The sequence below is a fragment of the Rhamphochromis longiceps genome, linkage group LG18 (assembly GCF_057381845.1).
Source record: "Rhamphochromis longiceps isolate RC_006_pf linkage group LG18, R_longiceps_female_GT1.1, whole genome shotgun sequence".
NCBI classification, from domain to species: domain Eukaryota; kingdom Metazoa; phylum Chordata; class Actinopteri; order Cichliformes; family Cichlidae; genus Rhamphochromis; species Rhamphochromis longiceps.
In genome coordinates, this window is record NC_140574.1 from 9,966,029 (window position 1) to 9,989,326 (window position 23,298).

The 23,298-nt window shown below is 41.2% G+C and overlaps 1 protein-coding gene across 1 annotated transcript in view; it reads left to right on the forward strand.

The window, feature by feature from the left end:
- The window catches only part of glis1a (GLIS family zinc finger 1a), a 71,535-nt gene that overhangs the window by 33,390 nt on the left and 14,847 nt on the right, over positions 1-23,298 (forward strand). The window contains exons 3-4 of the mRNA XM_085389188.1: positions 12,335-12,496; positions 21,315-21,428. Coding sequence (XP_085245314.1) covers positions 12,335-12,496; positions 21,315-21,428 — 276 coding nt within the window. The remainder of the gene's footprint in view (positions 1-12,334; positions 12,497-21,314; positions 21,429-23,298) is intronic.

The following is a 23,298-nucleotide window of genomic DNA, read 5'->3' on the forward strand; positions in this document are numbered from 1 at the left end:
TCCATTGAACTATAAGATGCAGGCATGACCTTGGGAAGATAGGCGGCATTCGGACGCAATACGACCTTGCGGCCATCAGGAGAAAACTGTGTGCAGGCAGGATGCACAGACAGCGCATGAAGGTCCCCCACTCGCTTCGCCGAGGCCAAAGCGAGAAGTAATGCGGTCTTATATGAAAGAAGTTTCATATCTACCGACTCAACGGGTTCAAACGGAGGGCCACAAAGGGCCTCCAGCACCAAAGACAAGTCCCAAGCCGGGACACTGGACTTAAGCACGGGCCTCAGCCGGCGAACCCCTTTCAGAAAACGCACGGCGAGGGGATGCGCACCTGGTGTCACCCCGTCAAAACCGATATGACAAGCAGATATAGCCGCTAAATAAACCTTGATCGTCGAAAACGAAAGGCCTTTATCCAACAGCTCCTGCAGGAATGTAAAACATCCACAATAGAGCACTGAAATGGGAGAGTGTGGCGGTCCTGGCACCATCGCTCGAAGGCTCGCCATTTGTAAGCGTACAAGCCTCTAGTAGACGAGGCCCTGGCGCTCTGAATCGTCGCTACCACACTAGGTGGCAGACCCTTAGCAACCAAGTTTAACCTCTCAGCAGGTAAGCATGAAGGTGCCACAGATCCGGGCGCGGATGAAACACTTCCCCCCCCGCCTGAGAGAGGAGATCCCTGCGGAGAGGAAGCTGCCAAGGACTTGCTGCAAGCAGGCTGATTATTTCTGCATACCACGACTTCGCGGGCCACCAAGGGGCCACCAGGATCAGAGAGAGGGAATGCCGACGCACCCTCTCCAGAATTGGAGATATCATTTCCACTGGGGGAAATGCATACAGGAGCACGTCTGGCCATTGGTGCGCTAGCGCGTCCAAGCCCAAGGGTGCATCGTGGTCGATTATGGAGAAGTACAGGGGGCAGTGAGCATTCACCCTGGAAGCAAAAAGATCTATTTGCGCCTCGCCAAATAGATCCCAAATCTGAGCCACTATTGAAGGGTGTAACCTCCATTCTCTCACCAGAGGACCCCCCCTGGAGAGAAGGTCCGGCCCCAGGTTCAGGTGGCCCGGGACATGGGTGGCTCTTAGAGTCAGAAAATGAACACTGCACCATAACAGCAGAGAGCGAGACAGCTGCAACAGGGGAAGAGAGCGTGTTCCTCCCTGCCTGTTTATATAAGACACCACTGTTGAATTGTCCGTCCTGACTAAGACATGCTGGCCCTGCAGGACTGGACGGAAACGCTTTAGAGCTAAGAACACTGCTAACAGCTCTAAGTGGTTGATGTGCAGCTGGCGCTGAGCCGCGGACCAGATCCCTCTCACTGACGCACCCTCGCACAGCGCTCCCCACCCACTTAGGGAAGCATCTGTGGACACCACCTTGCGAAACAACACCCTCCCAATCCGAGAGCCCTGGTGCAGTAGCCCGGGCTCCCTCCAAGGACGGAGAGCTAGCATGCAAGACGCAGTTACCGGCAGCCTCCTCCGGAGGTGACGCGAAGCACACAAACGGTGAGAGAGAGTCCAGCGTTGAAACGCTCTCATTTTCAACAGCCCAAGCGGCACTACGGCGATCATAGATGCCATCATGCCCAACAAGCGTAATATCGTCTGGAAACGCAGTCTGCGTCCCAGCTGAAATTGAGCGAGGCAGCGATGAAACGCGGCCACTCTGTGCTCTGACAACCGTGCGCGGCTGGAAAGAGAGCATATTTCCAGACCGAGAAAAGCGATCTGTTGACCTGGGATTAGCGAGCTCTTCTGAAAGTTCACAGAGAACCCCAGTGTCTGAATGTGTGACAGAACCCGCGACAGCTGCGTCTCCGCCTGTTCTCTGGAGCAAGCCACGAGAGCCCAGTCGTCCAGGTAGGCCAAGATGCGGATGCCCCTCTTCCTGAGGGGCGCTAGCGCTGCCTCGGCACATTTCGTAAAGGTGCGGGGAGCGAGCGACAGCCCGAACGGCAGCACTAGGTATTCGTAGGCTACGCCCTCGAATGCAAACCTCAGAAACTGCCTGTGTTTCGGGTGTATAGCGACATGAAAATAAGCATCTGTTAGATCGATTGTCGCAAACCAATCTCCCGGGCCGACTGCACTCAGGAGCTGTCTGAGTGTTAGCATCTTGAACCTGTACGTTCGCAGGTACGTGTTCAAGACTCGCAGGTCGAGGATGGGACGAAGCCCTCCCCCTTTCTTCGGAATGACAAAATAACGGCTGTACCAACCTTTGTCCGTCTCCGAAGCGGGGACCATCCGTATTGCTCTCTTCTGTAATAGCGCCTGTATTTCCTCTCTGAGTACCAAGGCTGCCTCGGGGTTGACAATCGTGTTCACGACTCTTTGGAAACGAGGCGGCTTGACCCGGAACTGCAACCGGTAACCCATGGCAACGGTTTGCAGCACCCACGGAGAGGGGGCGCAAGCGCGCCACTGAGGGAAGTGAGCAGCCAGCCGGCTGGCCTGCAGCACTGACGGCGGGGCGCCGTCGCCCCCCAGTGTGTCTGCAGGGGACTGCATCCCCTGCCTGACCTGGCTCATTTCGCCTGCAGGTTGAGCATTTGAGATTGTTTGAGAGTAAACAACACTCTTTATTGATTGCAACATGGGAACATGTACATTTATACATTTTGTTGGGTGCACCTTTTCCGGGGCATAACAATGAAAAACAGCGGGAACACTCGATGTGGTCGCTTGAACATTCAACACATCTGAACCGTGTGCAGGGGTTATGTGCTTGGGAGACCGCGATAGGGAAGTGCAGCGCCTTCTGGGGCTGACAACCTGAACAGAACTTAAGCGGCACCTCTTGTGCGGCAACAGAGGGGTAAGAGCAGCGTCTCCCTGCTGCCGGATCCCTTCCCCACTCGCAATCACAGCTAGGAGGGCTGAGGCTTCTTCCTCCTGGGCGTCGGGTCCCGTCGGGGGCCTGGGGGAGGGCCTTTGCCCCAGGCCGACTGGCGTGGAGCTCGGGCCGGAGTACGTGCTCTCGCCGGCGGCCCTCCCACTCCAGCAGTGGGCGCCGGTCTCTTGCCAGCTGTCAGAGGAGCGGCGGGCCTGTGAGAGCTAGCAGTGGGCTTGGGCTGGGGCTGGCGTCTGGGGATGATGTCGCGCAGAGCTTCCGTCTGCTTCTTCCTCAGATCGAATCTAGCCTGAATGGCTTCAAGTGAATGTCCGAATAACCCAGCCGCAGACACTGGTGCGTCCAGATACACAGCTCTGTCTCTATCAGGGACGTCGGAGAGGGTCAGCCACAGGTGCCTCTGCGCCACCACTGTCGAAGCCATCCCTCTGCCCAGGGAGAGCGCTGCACAGCGAGACGCACGGAGGATGTAATCCGTGGTGACTCTAACCTCGTTAAGAAGAGGTGACAGCGGGCTGTCCTCCGGAACCAGCGATCCAAGCTCCGCCAGGCACATTGCTTGGTACGTCTGGAGCATGGTGACGGAGCTCATGGCTCGAGCGGTGCCGGCCTGAGCCCGATAAATCTTCTCCAGCTGCGAGGCCGAGAATCTGCAGTGCTTGGACGGCAGAGTTGCGGGGCCACCGACACCATGGTTATGGGACGGGGCCAGATAAGCAGCCAGAGACGGCTCCATAGGGGGTGGGTTAGCTAAACCAGCTCCCTCGGCGCCGTCCAATTCCATGTACTGTCCATAGCCGGGCACAGTGACGCGGGTAGACAGAGGTTTGTCCCATGACGCTGTTAGCTCGCAGAGAAAGTCTGGGAACATGGGGAGGCAGTTTTTGGCCGTTGCGGGCTCCGGTGGAAGGAAAAAACCCGCAAACCGCGACGGCTTCCGAGCTGGTGGAGGAGAGGGCCAGTCCACCTGCAGCTTCTCAGCGGCACGGCGAAACAGGGAGAAAAGAGAGGTGTCATCGTGGCCGACCGGCGCAGCAGCGGCGGCATATTGGGTCGACAATGAGCTCTCCTGCTCATCCTCCGACAAACCATGGATGTCCAGGCCGATGTCCAGCACGTCATCGTCTTCCTGGGGAGCGCTGGCGGGCTTCAACCCAGGCTGAAGCCCGTCAGCGCTCCTGCATGGTTCCGGTCCGTCATCGGCTAACCCGTCAACGTATTCCATGTGGTCAGCCCAGCTAATCGCGGGGACATCGACCTGAAAATTTTCGTCTTCGGACTCGGACGAAGCCGGGGCTCCAGACTCGGAAAGAAGAGGGTCATGCCGTGCGACAGCCGAGCGTCCCAGCACTCTTTCCACAAACGTCACCCGTCTTTCCAGGGTCGAGCGTCGGAGCTGGCGACAAAACGCACAAGCTTCGGGCTCCGTCAACGCTCTCCTAGCGTGGACGATCCCCAGGCAGACAGGGCAGGCATCGTGCTGGTCGCTGTCGTGCAAAGAGAAACCACATCCCTGAGGACAGGGGCGAACAGAAGATTTCTGCTTTGCTCGCTTCGGTTTGGAGTCCATTCCCAAAACGCAAAGCGAAACGCTGCACAAGAAAAACTTGAAAATAGCGCTCCGCGGGCAGCCTACGCACCAGCTGGGCGGTGGAGGCTAACACCAACAGGGGCAGTTAAGCTAGGTTCAAGTTGGCAGACAACGGAGCTAACTAGCAGTAGCTAGCTAGCCCAACTCAACAGAGGTGTTCTCAGCGAGGTGAAGAGCGTAAGAACTGAGGGATGACGGTGATGGCAGCGGCTATATGTGCGGGCGGGGCCTTGCGCGTGTCATCACACGTCATCTGCCGTAAAGGCGTGAATAAAGGTTTCTTCAGCCAGGACACGCGAGGGCGTGATATCCCATACTTATGTGTTGTACCGAGTGAATCGACTGAAAGGGAACCGCTGATCACCCTGAGCCTTTTCTGACAGATGCATTTAATTTATTGCCTAGCATAGACATTATGCATTGTCCTTAGATCAGCAGCTAAATGATTGTCTCTTATGGAAAGTATGTTCCTAAAGACAAAAAGATGGTTTTTCATATTTGTGGCCATTGTGTGCAGTTTTTGAATACTACAAGTCCCCAGGATTATTACCTATGCAGTTTCAGAAATGCAGCACAAGAGTAGAAGAAAACCACAGTAAAATGTGTATGCATCTATTGTTATATATATATATTTTCCTGTCACATTATGTGTAACTTAATCTGATTTTCCCTTTTTCATTTATAGAATTAAAAGGTTGATTACCTGATTATTTCACAGTGGAAAGTGACTTGGTGTCCCTCTGTGGGGGTCTTGAGACAGGGAGGTTCTGGAGGGGGGAGGCTGCCTTGACTGCCTTGACTGCTTGCCCCACAGCCCAGACCCAGATAAGCAGCAGGAAGTGGATGGATGCAGAATCTTTCCTTTGTTTTGTTCATTGCACAAACAAAAAACACCCAATGGGTTTGCTTCTATAGCTCGCTAGTTTCAGCAGATAAAACTTTAAATGTCAATAAATAATTAACCCTTTAGAGCCGATCGGAGCGGGAACGCTCTGTTATGCGTAACTATTTTTAAATCCCGGTAGCACTGCAACCACGTAAGCTAGCGCAAAAATTTTTTTTGCATATGAAACCGGAGGAGTTGTACTTACATATTGTGCCATCAGCTTGTCCTAGGTCACGGTTTCCTTCCACATAAAGCTTTGCAAAAACTGCATAAAAAGCGCTTGCAGGAACAAAAACATAATATTCCAGAAACACGCTTTGCTGGTCCGATCAGCTGTTCAAAACACTTCCTACGTTGGAATAGACGTCAGCGCGAACTTTTGCATTTCCGCCATTACCTGGCCGAAACCGGAAGTGACGTCATTTTCGCGGAAATGTAGTCTTTTTTGCGATCAGGGCCTCAGGGCCTATACTGCTCTTTTTAAAAGTTATCTTTGACTTTATGACTTTCTGTGTCGTTTCTGGGATGCTTAGGACTCATATTGCACTGCTGGAAATAGTTTATTTTGATGCATATGCTGCTTTTTTGCAAATTTGCAGTATAATATTTATTTTCGTTTTTCCAGCAGTGTATAAAAATTGGTGTATTTCAAAAATTAGACTATGAAGACACTCAAAATAAATTTCCTGTGGTGGGAAACTATTTTGTGCAACTTTTTTGTATTTACAGTTTTGAGGGATAAGCCTCTTAAATTTCTCTAACTACAAATATATGTTAAAAAATCAAAAACGATTTTCAATTTTTTTGTAGTTTATTGCACTTTTTTGCAATTTATGTAATTACTATGCACTTAATGAATACATATTATTAAAATCTGGGCTATAATGGTTGTATTGATGTATAGCAACTTGAAATGCTCCCAAAAATGGCTCCACAGCATGTAAAAATATAATATAAGCTCTGGCGGACTTGGTTCTATGGTAGGTCTTAAAGGGTTAAAAAAAGAGGCTCATATATTTGAGCCATAAATTTAACCCAGGCCACTAAGATAAAGACAGATCTACAACCACGCTGGTGTGAAAACACGGTCCTTTCTACATTTACCATCACAACAGTGGCCTTTGAGCCCCAGCGATGCGTCATCCTGCATCACTTCTGTCATGAGTCACTTCATGAAGCTCAATAATTCATGACCTGAATACATCTGCCCCATTATGACCTGCTGTTTGGTGCCAAGTCCCCATCCCTGAGCAGCTCTCTCCGTTATTCCCTGCTGTCATCAGCCTAAGGATTAGTAATTCATTCAGAAGTTCTCACTCTGGGATACGCTTCCTTCATAAGTGAATTAGTTCATTATAGTGATCCAGCCTGCTGCCAACTAATAAATATTAAATCAACATAAACACAAAAAATTAGTCATTAGTCAAACTTGAACTACGTGAATAACGTCATTTCATTTTCATAAAGTTCTTATGCCAGAAGATGTGAATTAAGTCATTCCCGGTGCTGCAGTGGAAAATGAATATATCTCACATGAATGCAGTCAGTGTTTGTTAATGAATTCAGCTTTATTTACCAGCTCGTAATGTCAAGCCCCAGATTGGACAGGTGTTCCTCAGGCTGTAAACACGAGTTCTCAAAGCACCTCTAAACCCACTGTGTGAGAGTCATCATGTGTAATTTATGATGCTTCAATAAAATGCACATGTATGTACATTTATGATCTGTCTGTCATATAACCATGAAAAGACCAAAACCAGTGACCCTCGAATGACGAGCATTGTCTGAAAAATTAATATTATCAGCTGTAAAGGCAGAATAAAATGTCTTCCCATCAAAATATTTTTAGCAGGAATTATAAGACTCAAGAGAGTACCAAATATGTAATTATAAATAATAAGTATTAGTCAATGGTTCTTTTACTCGTCATTATATCACATCTGTAGTATAAACTGCAGGGCTTGTTTTTTTTTTTCTTTTATGAAACTTTACCCATTAGCTAGTTTTGTTTGTTTGTTTGTTTGTTTGTTTGTTTTTAGGTATTAGATATCTATCAGCTAATCATGGCAACCCAAGACATGGATGAAGACATTCTCGAGACAACCTGCTGAAGTTTAAACTGGGCATCAAACGGTGGCATGATTGTTAGTACCAGATGGTCGGGTCTGAGTATTTCCAATACTTCTAATTTACGCTGATTTTCCTGCACAACCACCTGTAAGGTTTACAGAGAATGGTTTATAAATGAAATAATCCCATCGGTAGCAGTTCTCTGGGCGTAAATGCCTTGTTGGTCTAATAGAAGACGGCAGGAACTTCAATAACAACTCTTTACAATCAGTGAAGCAGAAGAACATCATCTGCCAATCCTGTTACCTAATAACAGGAACCTGAATATACAAGTTGCATGGCCTCAGCAAAATTGGACCGTAGAATATCAGAGAAAACATCACCTGGTGTGACGAGTATTGATTTCTGATGTTAAATTTGGGTTGTAGGGTTAGGATTTGGTGTAAACAGCACCTAGTTTAATCTGCACCACCAAGAATTACAGTAAGATGCCTGTGAAGGCAAAAGAGGGTCCAACCCAGTACTGACAAGGTGTACCTGATATAGTGTGGAGTGATCGTCTTTTTCATTCCTGATTAGAGATGGACCGATCCGATATTACGTATCGGTATCGGTCCGATACTGGCCTAAATTACTGGATCGGATATCGGAGAAGAAAAAAAAAAGTAATCCGATCCATTAAATATCACGAAAGCACCTCACAAAACTTGCAACACGCCGTAACTCACCTCAGAACGTTAGCACGTCGGAGCAGTATGCATCACGTGATAGAGCGGCTGTGGCATGCGGGACCTGTCGGTGGTCTGGATAGCATTTGGAGCTTCGCTAGCAACCCGGCATTTCATCTCCGACAAAGTTATCCCCGAGAGAAGTAAAGCAAGTGTGTAAGTCCATCTCTGAATGTTTGTAAAGCATTCCTGCGTTAAGCTTAACAGGCGACTGCCTCTTCTTGCTGCTACTTCAATCATGAAACTGCTTAATGATCAGCTGATCGGCTTTTCTGTCGCGAGTCCGTCTCTCTAGTTTGCTTTTGGCCCACTTTGCACCAGAAAGAGGAAACCAGCGGCTGAACAACAGCAGCACGTTTAAGCTTGATAAGCTGTTGTTAGAATTTATTTAATATTACTTTCTACTCGAGGATCTTTTTGTACGCAGCTGACGGCTGGTAACTGTGCAGGGGCGGATCTAGCAAAGTTTAGCCAGGGGGGCCGATAGGGCATGAACAGGGAAAAGGGGGCACAAAGACATACTTTTCTTTCTTATTCTCATTTAAAATGTCGAGCTTTTAATAAATAATTATCTGACACCCAAAGTTTTAATTTGATGTAAAATGAATAGAAGTCCATTACTGTATATAGTGACTATTAAGTCTAATATATATACCCTAGTAAGCTATAGTACTTTTTCCTTTGGGAAGGTACCATCTGTGCAGTCTGCAATTTTGTTGAAGAAAGATGTTGAATCTATTTAATATTTCTTGAAAAATAATTGATTTCTGTGCATTTTTTTTCACACTGCATCAAATTAAGGTTGATTACGTCGATTAAGCATCATGAGGTGGAGCATGAGGGGTGGTTCCCTATTTTTTTATTTTTTTATTTTTGTTGTTGCTGGGAGTTGGAACCCTATTAGTTAGGTTGCTTAATATTTACGCTAAGTACTCTTTAAAATACCAGAATAGGGAGGATGGTGTAGGTTTAAGTTTATTAGATTGATCAGTATTGCTGAACTATGAAATATTTTTTTTGTATACAGGTATAACAGAATAGCTTTAGTGTAGTTGTTGTTTTAAACTTGAGTATGAACTTATACAAAATGCAGCAAGATATTTAAAAAAACAGTTTTGTTGATTAAAAAACACTATATCGGATTCATATCGGTATCGGCAGATATCCAAATTTATGATATCGGTATCGGTATCGGACATAAAAAAGTGGTATCGTGCCATCTCTATTCCTGATAACGTAGTTTTAAATTATAAGTGTGTGTGTCTGTATGTGCGAACATTGGCAGGGTTGTGTGTATTAGTAAAATAAGAAGAAAAATTGTTTTGAAAAAGTAGGTGCTTTTTCAAAGGGGAATAAAAATTAATAATGGAAAAGATATTAAGTCTTGAAAAATGTAGAGTAAATTACATTTGCATTAAATATCAGAACATAAACTATAGATCTTAAATATTGTCCTCCTGTGGCAATGGATTAAACTACAAAAAAGCTTCTTTTTTTTCTCAGATAACTCAGACTAATGTTGTGAGGTTTGACTTCACAGCTGCACATTGTTGAAATGTTACAGCTTCACTTTCTCAGGGCTTCATCTGTGTTCTTGTGTGACTCAGTGTTTGAATGCTTCAATTGCCCATCTGTATTTTTGTGGCGAGGTGTTTTCAAAGCTTGGATTAATTAATCAAGATGATGTAGTGTGTTTTTTATGTACAGGCTTATTAAACCTAATGAGGTGAGTGACATTTATAGACTCATTAGTGATGGCTAATAAATGTGTGGAATAAATTCTGGATATTAAAAAAAAAATGTAAAAGAATTACTTTATTCAAGCCTTCAGTGCTAAACTAGAACTGAGTCTAGAGACCAATTTTCTGAAGATTTTATCAAAAGTTTTAAGAAATAAATATAATATTTGTATAGAATCTATAAAATATCTATAGATTATAAGGGGATTATTTTCTTTTAAATGCAAATTTAAGTGTCACACACACGATGATCGGTCTTGATTTTTTTTCTTTGTCATTTTGAAGAGAGAACAGTTAAATCTATAGAGTAAATTGTGTCATGGGAATAAAAAATTATTTTATTTTGATTCAAAACCTTTTTCTAAATATAAAAAATACTGACAAATGAAAATGGTCTAAATCAGGGGTCCCCAATCCCAGTCCACAAGGGCCGGTGTCCCTGCAGGTTTTAGATCTCACCCTGGGTCAACACACCTGAATCACATGATTAGTTCATTACCAGGCCTCTGGAAAACTTCAAGACATGTTAAGAAGGTAATCTATCCATTTAAATCAGCTGTGATTGATCAAGGACACATCTGAAGCCTGCAGGGACACCGGCCCTCGTGGACTGGGATTGGGGACCCCTGGTCTATATGTAAATCTTCTGCGTGTGTCTATGCCAGCGGTGTCCAACTCCAGGCCTCGAGGTCTGGTGTCCTGCAGGTTTTAAATGTGACCTTGATCCAACACAGCAGATTTAAATGGCTAAATTACCTCCTCAACATGTCTTGAAGTTCTCCAGAGGGCTGGTAATGAACTAACCATTTGATTCAAGTGTGTTGATCCAGGGTGATATCTAAAACCTGCAGGACACCGGTCCTTGAGGCCTGGACTTGGACACCCCTGGTCTATGCTGTCTCTTACTTCCTTTTTAAATATTTCCATATATTTGGCGTTCTGACATAAAGATACAATATGAAACACTGATCAGTAGAAATTGGAATTTCTGTAAAGATATAAACCATAGGCAGTATGTCGGGCAGTATGTAAGCATGCTGAGGCTCATTGAAACAGTACCTACCGCAGTCGGTGCGTGTGTGTTTGTGTGGTTTTGGCTACGTTTTTTTTCTCTGAGTGGAGAACAGCCACTACCTGAAGTTTATGATATAAATACTGGTACATTGCCTCTGGTTTAGTTTTTTCTGTAAGGACATTAAGTTCTATGTCAAACGTAGTTACAACTTAAGCATTTTAAAGGAACATAAGGGGATTTAATGATTTCTTAGTTTATGTTGTAGTTTTGTTATTTTGTTTTGAGTCCCTAAAGAGATGTCAGAATGATTTTTTTTTTTTTTTTTAAATTCTCATGTAGTTGTTAGTCTACCGTCACAGATTTGAATCGGTAGATCTTAAAATCTTTCAAGAACTAGACACTGATTTCTTGTGTAAATGCAATAAACTGATGGCAAACTGCACTTAAAAGCCCCCAAACTTTTCAAATAAAGTGACAGAAATCGTCCAGTTATGAACATTCTTTTTCCCAAATTTTTAAATAAACTGTTACGTTCTCAAAGTGCTGAAGCTTTATTTTGGCTCACTGCATGCACTTTCACAAAAAAGTTGGTCACACCGGGGTTTTTGAAACCCATTACTTTTATATGAAGCACATTATACCCGTGTTCATGGCCAGCGTGAACAGGAGAAACGAGTATCGGGTCAGCGGAGTGAGTCGGGACTGCTTGTCACTGGATTAAAGCGGTGGCGGTAGCTTTTAGGCGATATGACATTCAACTCTCTAAGGTGACAGTATCTAGGATTTGAATTTCAAGCCCTCTTTTTAGATTGTTACACAACTATTATCAGCAGTGTGCACAACACTATCAAGTTATTTCATCTACTGCTTTTTCAGTGCATCTGAGTACAGTTAAAATATATAAATGGAAAAAAAAAATCCTTTAACTCCTCTTTAATCTTTAATTATGAAAGAAGCAGACTAATGACAATATATTAGTAAACACTGATACTGCTGAACCAATTTTAAATATTTTTACTCCATTACCTGTTACCTGCTGGATCTTCTTAGTCATGGTTTCACTAAGCAACTTGTTGAGTGAATGTAGACTTGCTTACTAGTCTTTATAAAAAGCAACAGGTTCTGTTTAAATATCACACGGTCTCCTTCTAATACAGGCGCCTCAGGAGTGGAATGGGTTAATGCGTTGTCCTGTTACGAACATTCTTTTTAATATTTGGAAAACATAGGATGGCACACCGTGTATGGTTCCCCACTAACTGATGGTATTAAATGCAATTGATTTGCAAAAATGTCTAAACACATGGTTTCATTTTGTCATTGTTGAGTGTACGCTGATGGGCAAAGTGCCACTTTTACTAATTTTTAAAGATAATCTAGGCACATTTTCTTAAATAATTTTTCTATATAAAATCTTCTGCTTTTCTATTTGTTAGTTTGAGGGCTGCTCCAAGGCGTTCTCCCGTCTGGAGAACCTGAAGATCCACCTGAGGAGCCACACGGGGGAGAAACCTTACATTTGCCAGCACCCCGGCTGCCTCAAGGCTTTCAGCAACTCCAGTGATCGTGCTAAACACCAGCGCACACATCTGGACACGGTCAGTGGGCTCCTTCCATTTAGGATGTGCTCTATTATAGTGCACGTTCTCCTAATTTGAGCTTTCTGTCAGTTTGTAGTATTAGAGTGGACTCAATAGCTGGTTGCTTTTTGCTTCTCCAAGCAAACGTCACCATAACAGTAGGTCACAAAGAGGTCAAGGTCATGTAAACACGCTATATGCAAGTACAGAAAGAATCTGAAGATAACATGAAGAATTATTCTGGCTTGGGTCAGAGACAGTGAACTCATCATACATGCATGTAACCTCTTTCAGCCTGGTTGAACTGCTGTATGTTGGAAATAGCGCCATTTTTGAAATGGAGACAAAAAAACGAGCTTTTCTTGACATGTTTGTATGCTATATTAACTCTTGTAATTAAAGACACTCACTGGCATTAATGCCCATTCTGTTGCTGTATTTTGCCTTTGCCCTAATTGCATATTGTGTAAATGCACTAAGGCTGATAATTCAAACAATGTAGGATCCCAATACCACAGCAACAACTTTATTACTCTTTAATGAGAGCACACACAGCAAAACTGTAGATTTCTACACTTTTTTTTTGTCAACATAGTATTTCTAAACTAATGCAGTTTAATAAGTTTAACACAGCTTGGGAAATGGTCACAATCTCTAGAAGTACAATAGAAATATCCTTTATTGTCCCTCATTGGGGAAATTCAGGTAAACAAGCTTCTTGCTAATGTGGCGTAGGAAAATGAATTCAGCTCTAATCAGCTCTAATCTAGTGCACTGTGTTTCTGGACATGATTTTTATTTTGTAGTGAGTCGTAGTGGAGGTAGTCATTACAGCCGGAGATGCAAGTTTGAGTCATACATGTTTCCTTTTTTAGTATTTTTAACTATGTTGTTAGTTAAAAATAAATTACCTGATTGGGTTTAGATATTTAAAACCTCTGGGTTAAGTTTATAAAAAAAATAATACAAAATCATGGTTTGGGCTACAATGTTGCCACTTATGTTAGAGCTCTGTTACTTGGGTTGGCACGGCGACATGTACCTGATTTGTCTGGACAACATAAGTGACATAAACTTTCTTTAGAGGTACATTTGTTTCAAAGTAATCCTGAAAAACAGACTGTGTTTTTGTGACTTTTGTGATGACAGTACCCCCACCAAACTTCAGCAGTTGTTTTAAATACAAAGGTACGGTGTACAGGTTAGGGTTAAGGAGAAAAAGGTTCCACCTAATCGCCGACCACAATATTATAATTCTGTTTGCCACATGAGAACTTTAGGCAAGGCAAGTTTATTTATATAGCACAATTTGGTCTTTTTTAGACGTGTGCTGAAAAATGAATAAACATTAAATTGACTTTTTAAACTTTCATACCAACACAGGTGTGCTTAAAACGCGTTAATTATTTTACAGTACTGCATTTATTCAGGATTTTATATGTGCTTTGTTGTAGATGTAGTGCTATGTTAGCAGAGGCAGCAGACAGTTGAAAACAGTGGCTGAGACCTCAGAGGGTTAAAGTGCAGCAGACTGCCTCTCCCTCAGCTTTCTATGGGACCTTCTGGGAATGACTTGGGAAGATAAACTGCTAGTGCGTGTGAGCCAATTTTAACTTGCTGTGCAGAGTCTGCTTGTGTCAGATCAGTTTATACAAAACAGGGAAAAAATATAATCCATTCAACCGTGAAGACAGCGTGAATTTCCAGGAATTTTCATACACACCATCTACAGTAACGACATTAAATTCATCAGGGGACTCAAACTAGTGGGAGTGAGTGTCCCCCGTGCTCTTGATGATCATAAATTAAGGTTACAACTGCAAAATAAGTTATGAAATCCACAGCTGATGGAGCCTGAGAAAGAACAGAAACAGGCCTTTTCTCGTAATCCACTCTTGTGTACCAGGTGTCAAGTGTCGTGCCAGCATTGTCACTCTTTCCATGAAGGTGTTCTCATGCCCAGGGGATGTATTTAAATGCTGCATTAGTATGGTATTTATCTACTTTAATATATATATATTTTTTAATATTACATAATAACTTTGCTTGACTATATTTTAGGGAAAAAACATTAGTTATTAAACCATTACACTTATTTTTATCGGCTGAAATGATTAGTTACATTTTTTGGACCAAAGTGTTTGTTGGCAAAACATGGAAAATGTTATGAAGTGATTTTATAATAATGATGTAAAAATCAGCTGGATCAAGACTTTCACAAGATATTTCTGATAAAACTTCCGTCCCTTGGGTAAAATGTTATTGGAGGACATTTACTTGTATTATTAGATTGTTGAAGAACTGTTTTTTAAATAAATAGGATTTAATAATATGATGAGGTCTTTTCAGAAAGCGCTTTATTTATTTTTAATCTCATTTAAAATATTGTAGAAAAAAGTACTGAATTCTAAAAAATTTAAAATAAGTTTTAGAATAACTTTAAATATAAAGTAAGAGTGCTTTGCTACAGTTTGGATGAATCTTGTAGATGAACCTGTCATAACTTTTATGTTTAAACAACATTTTAGTGTCTAAGGTTATTCAAAATAATTTAATATTTGGAAATCTCTGTCCACCTCCAAGCCTTTGATGCACAGTATAACTTTTTTGAGCAAACCTGGTAACAAATAACAAAACAAAACAAAGCAGTCAGTTACATCACCTTCTTGGCAGATGGTATTTACCTAAAAATAACTGAGTGAAATTGACTTTTCCTTTTGAGCCTCTGGGTTAGATACACTTTCGTAGTATGGGGTTAACCTCTTAGGACCTGGCGTCCACATATGTGGACATCACATTTTGGGTTATTTAGACCAAAATACTCAATTTTGCTGCTACTGTTCTATCAAAATTTTAAACGAATATCCTCATATGTGGCTCTTATTTTTCTTAAAAACAAAAAGAAGGTAAAAAAAAATCTAGTAATTCTTTGTTTTTACATTCATCGGGCCCCAATCAGCCCAAATATCAAAGAGAAATTAAAAATGTATGCCATGGAAGAGTTCGGGTCTTAGGAGGTTAAATCCACTTTTGTTTTCAGAACTGACTTATCTCTTCATTGCTTGGATTCAACACTATGCTGCACAGTTGCTGCACATTTGTTGGCTGCACATCCATGATGCCAAACTGCCATTCCACCACATCCGAAATGTGCTCTATGGGAGTGAAACTGATGACTGTAAATGTCATTTGAGCATAGTAAACTCATTTTTATGTTCGGAAATCAGTTGGAGAACATTTGAGCTTTACGAATCTGCTGGAAGCAGCCATCAGAAGATGGGTACACTACAGCAGTGCTCAGGTACCTCGTGATGTTTAAATGATCTTCAGCTGGTACTAAGGGAAAATATCCCCTACACCATTACACCACCAGCAGTCTGAACCGCTGAAACAAGGGAGGATAGATCCGTGCTTTCATGTTGTTGATACCAAATTCTGACCCTACCATCCGAACGTTAGAGCAGAAATCCAGTCTTCTATTGTTCTATTGTGGCATTCATTGTGGTTTTCTGCTGCTGTATCCCATCTGATTCAAGGTTCAACGTGCTATTCATTCAGGTTATTTGAGTTGTTGTCAGGTTAAAGAATCCGGCTATTCTCCTCTGACCACTGACATCAAGCAGGTATTTTTAATTTTGTCTCTCTGTAAACCCTACAGATGACTGCGTGGAAAAATTCCCAGTAGATCAGCAGTTTCCAAAAAACTCAGACCACCCTGTCTGGAACCAAAACGATGCCGTGTTCAAAGATGTTTAAATTACCTTTCTCCCTCATTTTGATGCTCAGTTTGAGCTTCAGCAGGTTGTCTTGGCCATGTCTACATGCCTCAGTAAGCCTAGTTGCTGCCATGTGATTGACTTATTAGATTAATGCATTAATGAGCAAATAAACAGGTGTATCTAAAAAAGTGGCGAGTGAATCTATAGTATCACTGCTCATGTCTGTCTGGGTGAATTTACTTGAAACATTTATACAAAATACACAATAAATTATGTTTAAAAATTGCTGCAATGCATGAGACCATACACTTTAAAAACACAAGACTACACATAATTGCTCTGAATATTAAGATAAATAATATTTGCTCAGTAATATAAGGTGTGAGGTGGTCTCTGCTTTACAGTCTGACATTTTTGGGATTGTGAAACTGCATACCTGCTGTGGATTTACCCTACAGACCACAGTTATTTCTACTCCTGCTGACAAGTGATGAGAATTTAGCTGTAATCCCGCGAATCAGATCTCTTATTACACGGATGAGATGGAGCTTCACGATTCGCTCCACTGTTATTACAGCAAGTTATTTTCTCCCTTTAGTGGTTTCACACTGGCTAATGGGGGCTTCGAAGTTGCGTCACAAATTAACAATCAGACACATCTGGCGCCATCCTGGAGGCCCAGTGGAAGCCTGTCTGAATGTAAATAACTGCTGACTAGTGCAACGGCAGGCCAAGAAATGTTTTTCAAGTTTGATTAAACAGCTTGTATTGTGTTACTAATATGACACTTTGGGGAATTTTGTCCTAAAGTAAGTGCAGGCTCAAGCAGGAATTACCTTTCTAAGTTAACGCTCACATAACATAAAAATGTGGTTTGTTTTGAGAATTTGGAAATGTATTAAAAGCATTGAGAGCTTTCATTTTACGATGGCAGTGAAGTGCAAAAAAGTGATGGACTGTGACAAATCCGATATGAAATGTGGTGCTGAATAATGCCAGGGTTTTGTTTTGGGTTTTTTTGGGTTGAGCCCTGGCAACAGGAAAAAAAGATTTCTAAATTTTTTTGGCACACATAATTGGAAACTGATATGCAGTTTATGAATTTACAGTCTGTCTCAGAGCTGTCATTTGCCATAACCACTTTGCATGTCATTACCCTGAATTTATGCTAAGATTAGAAAGACAGCACTTCATTTGGTGCTGATCTATTTAGACTAAGAGAGAACTGAGCTGGTCTCACAGGGAATATTTTTCCTGAAATAGTTTTGAAATTGCCCCCTTTTTTTTTTCTTTTTTTTTACAGACACTGTAGAGCAGCACTTACTCTGATGCCAGATCTACGTTGGTATTGCATGTCTATAATTTGAAATGTATTTGTTTAAGAATTACACAAAAATTGGGAATACTGGAGAAGAAAAATCGAGCAGACATTAGAAAAATAACAATCCCACTGACACAAGCATTATTATAGTCAAGCCTGTCCTGATATATTTCTACTAAAAATTCTTTTTACAGTAACATTTTTACTTATTTGCTTCATTCATTGTTTTGTGGCATCATTAAAAAATACAAGTGATTTTTCAATACTACTTTGTTTTTTGCATTACTGTCAAACCCAAGATCATCAAACAGTTTTTAACATTAGCCAAAGATAACCCAGGTAAAATGCAAAAATGCTGTTTTTTCTTTTTTATATGATAAAGGAAAAAAGCTTATCCAATCCTACCTGAACCTTTGTGAAAAAGCAGCTGACTCCTAAACCTAATAACTAGTTGTGCCAGCCTTGGCAACACAAACAGCAATCAAATTTTCAAGTTTTTGTGATAATAACATCACTGTGGAGGAATTTTGGCTTCTTTGCAGAATTGTTTTAATTCAGCCACATTCGAGGGTTTTCAAGCATGGACAGACCGTTTATGGTCATGCCAAAGCAACTCAATTTCATTTAAATCCACACTTTGACTAAGGCCAAGCTTCAAAGGCTCTTTTTTTTTTTTGCATTTCAGCCATTCAGAGGTGGACTTGCTGACGTTTTTTGGATCACTGTCCTGCTGCATAACCAAACTGAGCCTGAGCTTCAGGGCTTGAATTGATAGCTAAACATTTAGCTTCAGGATTTTCTGGTAAAGAGCAAAATTCATGGTTTCCTCAACTATGGTTGTCTGGATCCAGACCATCACACTACTGCCACTGCTGGTATGATGTTCTTTATATGAAAAGTGTTAGTTTAACATGAGATGTAACAGGAGTCAGACATTCCAAACAATCTACTTTTCACTCATTAGTCCAACAGTGTCGAGACACAAAAGTCTTGAGGATTATCAAGATGTTTCTTCGTTTGTCTCTTTTTTTAATTGTTGAATCACAAAAACTGACCTTAACTGAGGCAAGTGAGTTCTTTAGAATGTTCTGGGTTCTTCTGTGACCTCCTGGATGAGTCGTCAATTTGCTCTTGCAGTAATTTTGGTGGGTCAGTCATTCCTGGGAATGATCACCACTGTTCCGAGTTTTCTCCGTTTGTATATAATGACTCTCACTGCGGTTCGCTGGAGTCCCAAAGCCTTAGAAATGACTTCATACATCTGTCTTCATTTCCAGACAGACAGATGTCAATGACAGAGGAGTTTCTCATCTGTTTCTTTAGATTGTAGCATTATTTGTTGTTATTGAGATCTTTTAGCCTACTTCCCTTTATTAGATGGGTCCTATTTTTTTTTTTTTTTATTAATTCATCAATTTAAGGGGGAAATTACTTTTTCTCACAGGGCAAGTTAAGTTTGGATAGTTCTCTCCCTTAATAAATGAAATTATCATTTAAAAGCTGAGTTAAATTTTTATATTTTACAAAGATAAGTGTGACAAATATGCTGAAAGCTGCCATATTAGAAAGAAAAAAGAAATGATATTTCTTTGCAGTGTTTCCATATTAGATCTTCAGGCAAATGACTAATTACAGAGAAAGAAGTCATTTTGAAAAGCAGGGGTTTTCAAATGTTGTCTGGGATGCTCCACGCTAAGAAGCAGATAAAAAGTCATGCCCAAAACACCTCACTGTTGCCCATGGTGATTTGTTTTTCCTACCTCACTAAGCTCAGCTTTACTCTGCATTTCCTCCAGAGGAGATTGGAGAAACAATATTGCCTTGTCTGGTTCTTTTAAGATCAGAATTTAAACATAAAAACAACACGAAAGCATAGATCCACCCTGCTACGTGTCAACAGTCTAGGCTGGTGGTGGTACAGGGGTATTTTCTTGGCAATTTCTTTATCTTTTTTTCCTTTTTTTGGCACCCTTGGTGTAGTTTAAACACCACACTACACTACCTGAGTATTGTTGCTGACTATGTCTATCCCTTTAATACCACAGTGTACCTATCTTCTGTTGGCTTCTTCATAAAGCTCAGATCAGAGCTTTTTACAGATTCACTGTATTCAAATGCCCCCAACTGAGAACTTCTTGGATATGTTGGAATGCCAGATTCTCATCATGGATGTGCAGCAGGTCCTAAACCCTTTTTAGTCCAGGCTGACCTGTGTGGTAGCCTCACAATGTTCAGCTTCATGCACCTCTAAAACCCTTGCCCTGGTGAAGTTAACTATTTATTTACAACATCAACAATGTGTTGTTTTAGCTCTGACTTGTGCAACACCTCCTGGTTTATAATACAACACAAAATGATCAGTTTTAGTCAGATTTTGCTACTAATGTAACAGCAGCAAGTTTATCTGATTTCATTTAACAAATCACTCTTCGTCATAGTCTCTTTCATCTAGCACACAGCTGTGATCTCTGCTGTAATCTCAAACTTTTTTCGTAATCCTACGTACAAAGATGAGAAACTGGGCAGTGTTAACTACATCACAGCTCTCGTCACATTTTCTGCTAAAATGTCCTGAAAAATACGATCATCAAACCTGACGCTCATTATTTTTTTGACTTGTAGTGCTCACATCCCAGCACATAAACCCAAAAGGCTCAAATAAACACTGTACATGTGTTTTCATGAATGTATAATTGAATCCACCTGTTAAATACTTGGCAATGAAAAAGAGCGAATAAAAAAGAGATCTGAGATTCATGGCAATGAGCTCATTTATTCACTAAATTGTGAAATACAGTCATCTTACTCAACTTTCTACTTCGAAGTAAAATGATGAAAACCTGTCTGCATATAAGAAATGAGCTATTTGTACAGTAAAAAACATTTCAACACACATTCCACGATGTTACTCATTTTACTTATTTCAGGAGGACTCAGTTAACTGTAGTATTTTATATCATTACACCAGAAAATACTTTGTCTTCCAGCTGCTTTAGCCTGCTATGAAATGTTTATTCCTTCAGGAAATAATGTGCAGAAATAAATACTTTTATATGAATACAAAGACTGCAGGTAGCTCATACAGTTTACTTTATGAATGAAATGATTTATGGCTAAACTCTCTTCTCTCTTCCCCTCTTTTAAGCCTGCAGATGAAAGGTAAATATCCTCCCTTTCAGCTGAGGAGCACTTTATGTAAAATGTTGACAGAACTACATCTTCTTTCTTCCTCTGTTAGTCCAGTTGTCACAAGAAGTAGCCACATTTACGATCTTTATCCTAAATGTTTATGCCTTCAGTGTGGATGTGAGTCATCTGAACTTGTGCCATTATTTGTACACACATTTTATGTTTGACATCGTTGTATCTGATGAGACTATAAAATCATCATCGTGTTGTGAATATTATTCAGTTCTGGTGTAGAAAATTCGTAACCTTCTCAATACATAATGTAGGATATATAAGAGATGGTGTAGTCTGCACCTTACAGTAAATCTAATAATAACTCTCAAGCTCTGGGTTTAATTTGGCGTGTTGTGCTATTTTTGTTGTGTTTTCTGTACAAAAAAAGGTTTGTTCTCCTTAGCTCAGTACTGAAATCAACATTGCTAAATTTTTGCAATCCGCTAGAAGAAGAGTTGCAGGAGAAAGTGTTCCCCAAAACACCAAAAAATAATTTGTGCTCTTTTTAATAGCAGCACACCTGTTTTCTTTTTATAACAGAAAGTTAAACCAAGGTGCTTCTAAATGTTCAGTCAAACTTCTCTCACCTCTCCTTCTTGTGGTTCATTCACAGAAACCATACGCCTGTCAGATACCGGGATGCACCAAGCGCTACACTGACCCCAGCTCATTACGAAAGCACGTCAAAGCTCATTCAGCCAAAGGCCTTCAGGAAAAGGAGGTCAAGGTAATGAACATTAAAACCTTTCTATGTTTTTAAAACTTGACTGTGTGTCGTTCAGAAGCAAAGGGAGGATTCAGAAAGTGTGGTTAGAAATAAAAAATTATGGCCAAAGCATTTTTAAAAGCAACCTGGGGACGTTTTTTTAAATTTGAGCTGCATTTTTTTTTGCCCTTAATGGATGGTTTGGGTGGATAGTGGAAAAGACATTCAATAAAGGTCCGTCTAGCCAGGAGTAAAACATGCAGTGTGCACCCTAACCACTCACCTATCAGGTTGTCCAATAGTGGGGTCATATTTAAGCTTTTATTGGATGGGATCAAAAGTACATAATTTAAACCAGGATCACATCAGTGCCTTGTATTCCTGAGCCACCTTCACAGGGCTGAAATTTACTGGAATCAATTGATTATTTCTCAACAGCTTAACATCATAAAACATGAAATGTTTTAAGTTATATTACTTGATAGATTTTTTTTTTTCCTTCCCAATTTATTATACTTGACTGTCTGCAATTATACACAGCACATCTGGAGTTTGTATTTATGATGGATATTTGTCTTCTCTTGTTTGGAATACATGTTAAGTTGTGTTTCTTCTCATAATAATGAAAACAATACAAACTGCTATGAAGGCTCCACTCATTAGTTGATGAAGTTATTAGGAGCAGCCATGCATGTTTTTGATTTTATTTCAGCACAAAACTTGAAGGTTATTATGACAAATGACAAAGAGGCTCTACAAACTAAAAACAATGTCGGCAACTGTCCCACATTTGGTAAAAAACAAGCATATCAGTACAAACACAACATAGCCGCTATCAACCACATTGATGAAGCGGTGATCATTTGGGTTTCTTTTGCAGCCACAGGACCCGGGTACCTTGCAGCCACTGAGTCAAACATGAACACCTCTGTATACCGATATTTAGATTCAATATAAGGCCATCTGTCCTACATTTATATCTTGCTTATACTGGGTCATGCAACAGGACAATGAGTCCAAAAACAGCAAAAACTCTACAACAGAATGGTTAAAAAGGTGTTGCAATGGACCTCAGGCTGATTGAAATGTTGTGGTGGGACCTTAAGAGAGCTGTACATAAACAAATTCCTGCAAACCTCAATGGACTGAAGCAACGTTGAAAAGACGAGTGGGCCAAATTTCCTCCACATATTAATAAAGTCATACAGAAAACAATTATTTCAGGTTATTGCTGCTAGATCATAGGGTGAACTTAGATTTTGAAACCTTATTATTCACATGACTGCATGTTTGTATTTAACCTCATTTTAACCTGGTGACAAGACCCTTGAGGTTTAAAATGTCTTTCGCAACAGAGTCCTGGCCAACATAGACAGCTGCTTAATCAGCAGTGGTTACGGAACAATACTCACCATTATAAGCATACACATTTACATAAAATAAAGAATGAAAGACATATTAATCAAAAGCCAAACTGAAGCATTTATGGTCAAGCCTAACATCTGGAGGCAGATGTCCTGCCTGCAGGTGCCAAATCATTTAAATGACTTTGAATTCATTTAAAATTGATCCAATTTGGAAGAAATGAGTGACCGTAAAAGCATGCAATTTCTGAACAAGGATTTTCTTTCTGTAAAAGCGACACACAAATAAAAGCTTTGCTTTCCTAAAAATATCAGTGAGTGTGCCATTCCCCAAATCTGGCATTTCAGTTAAAAATAGACAGCTTTTTTCAATAATTATTAAAACATAAAAATTGCCCCCCAAAAAAGGTTATGTTTTAAATTCCATAAAGACACACACAGTCATTCATGAGACCCTGAATAGAAAATCTGTAGCTAAAAATGAACAAGCTCAGGAAGAGAAAGTAAAACAGGGTTTTTTCTGGTGC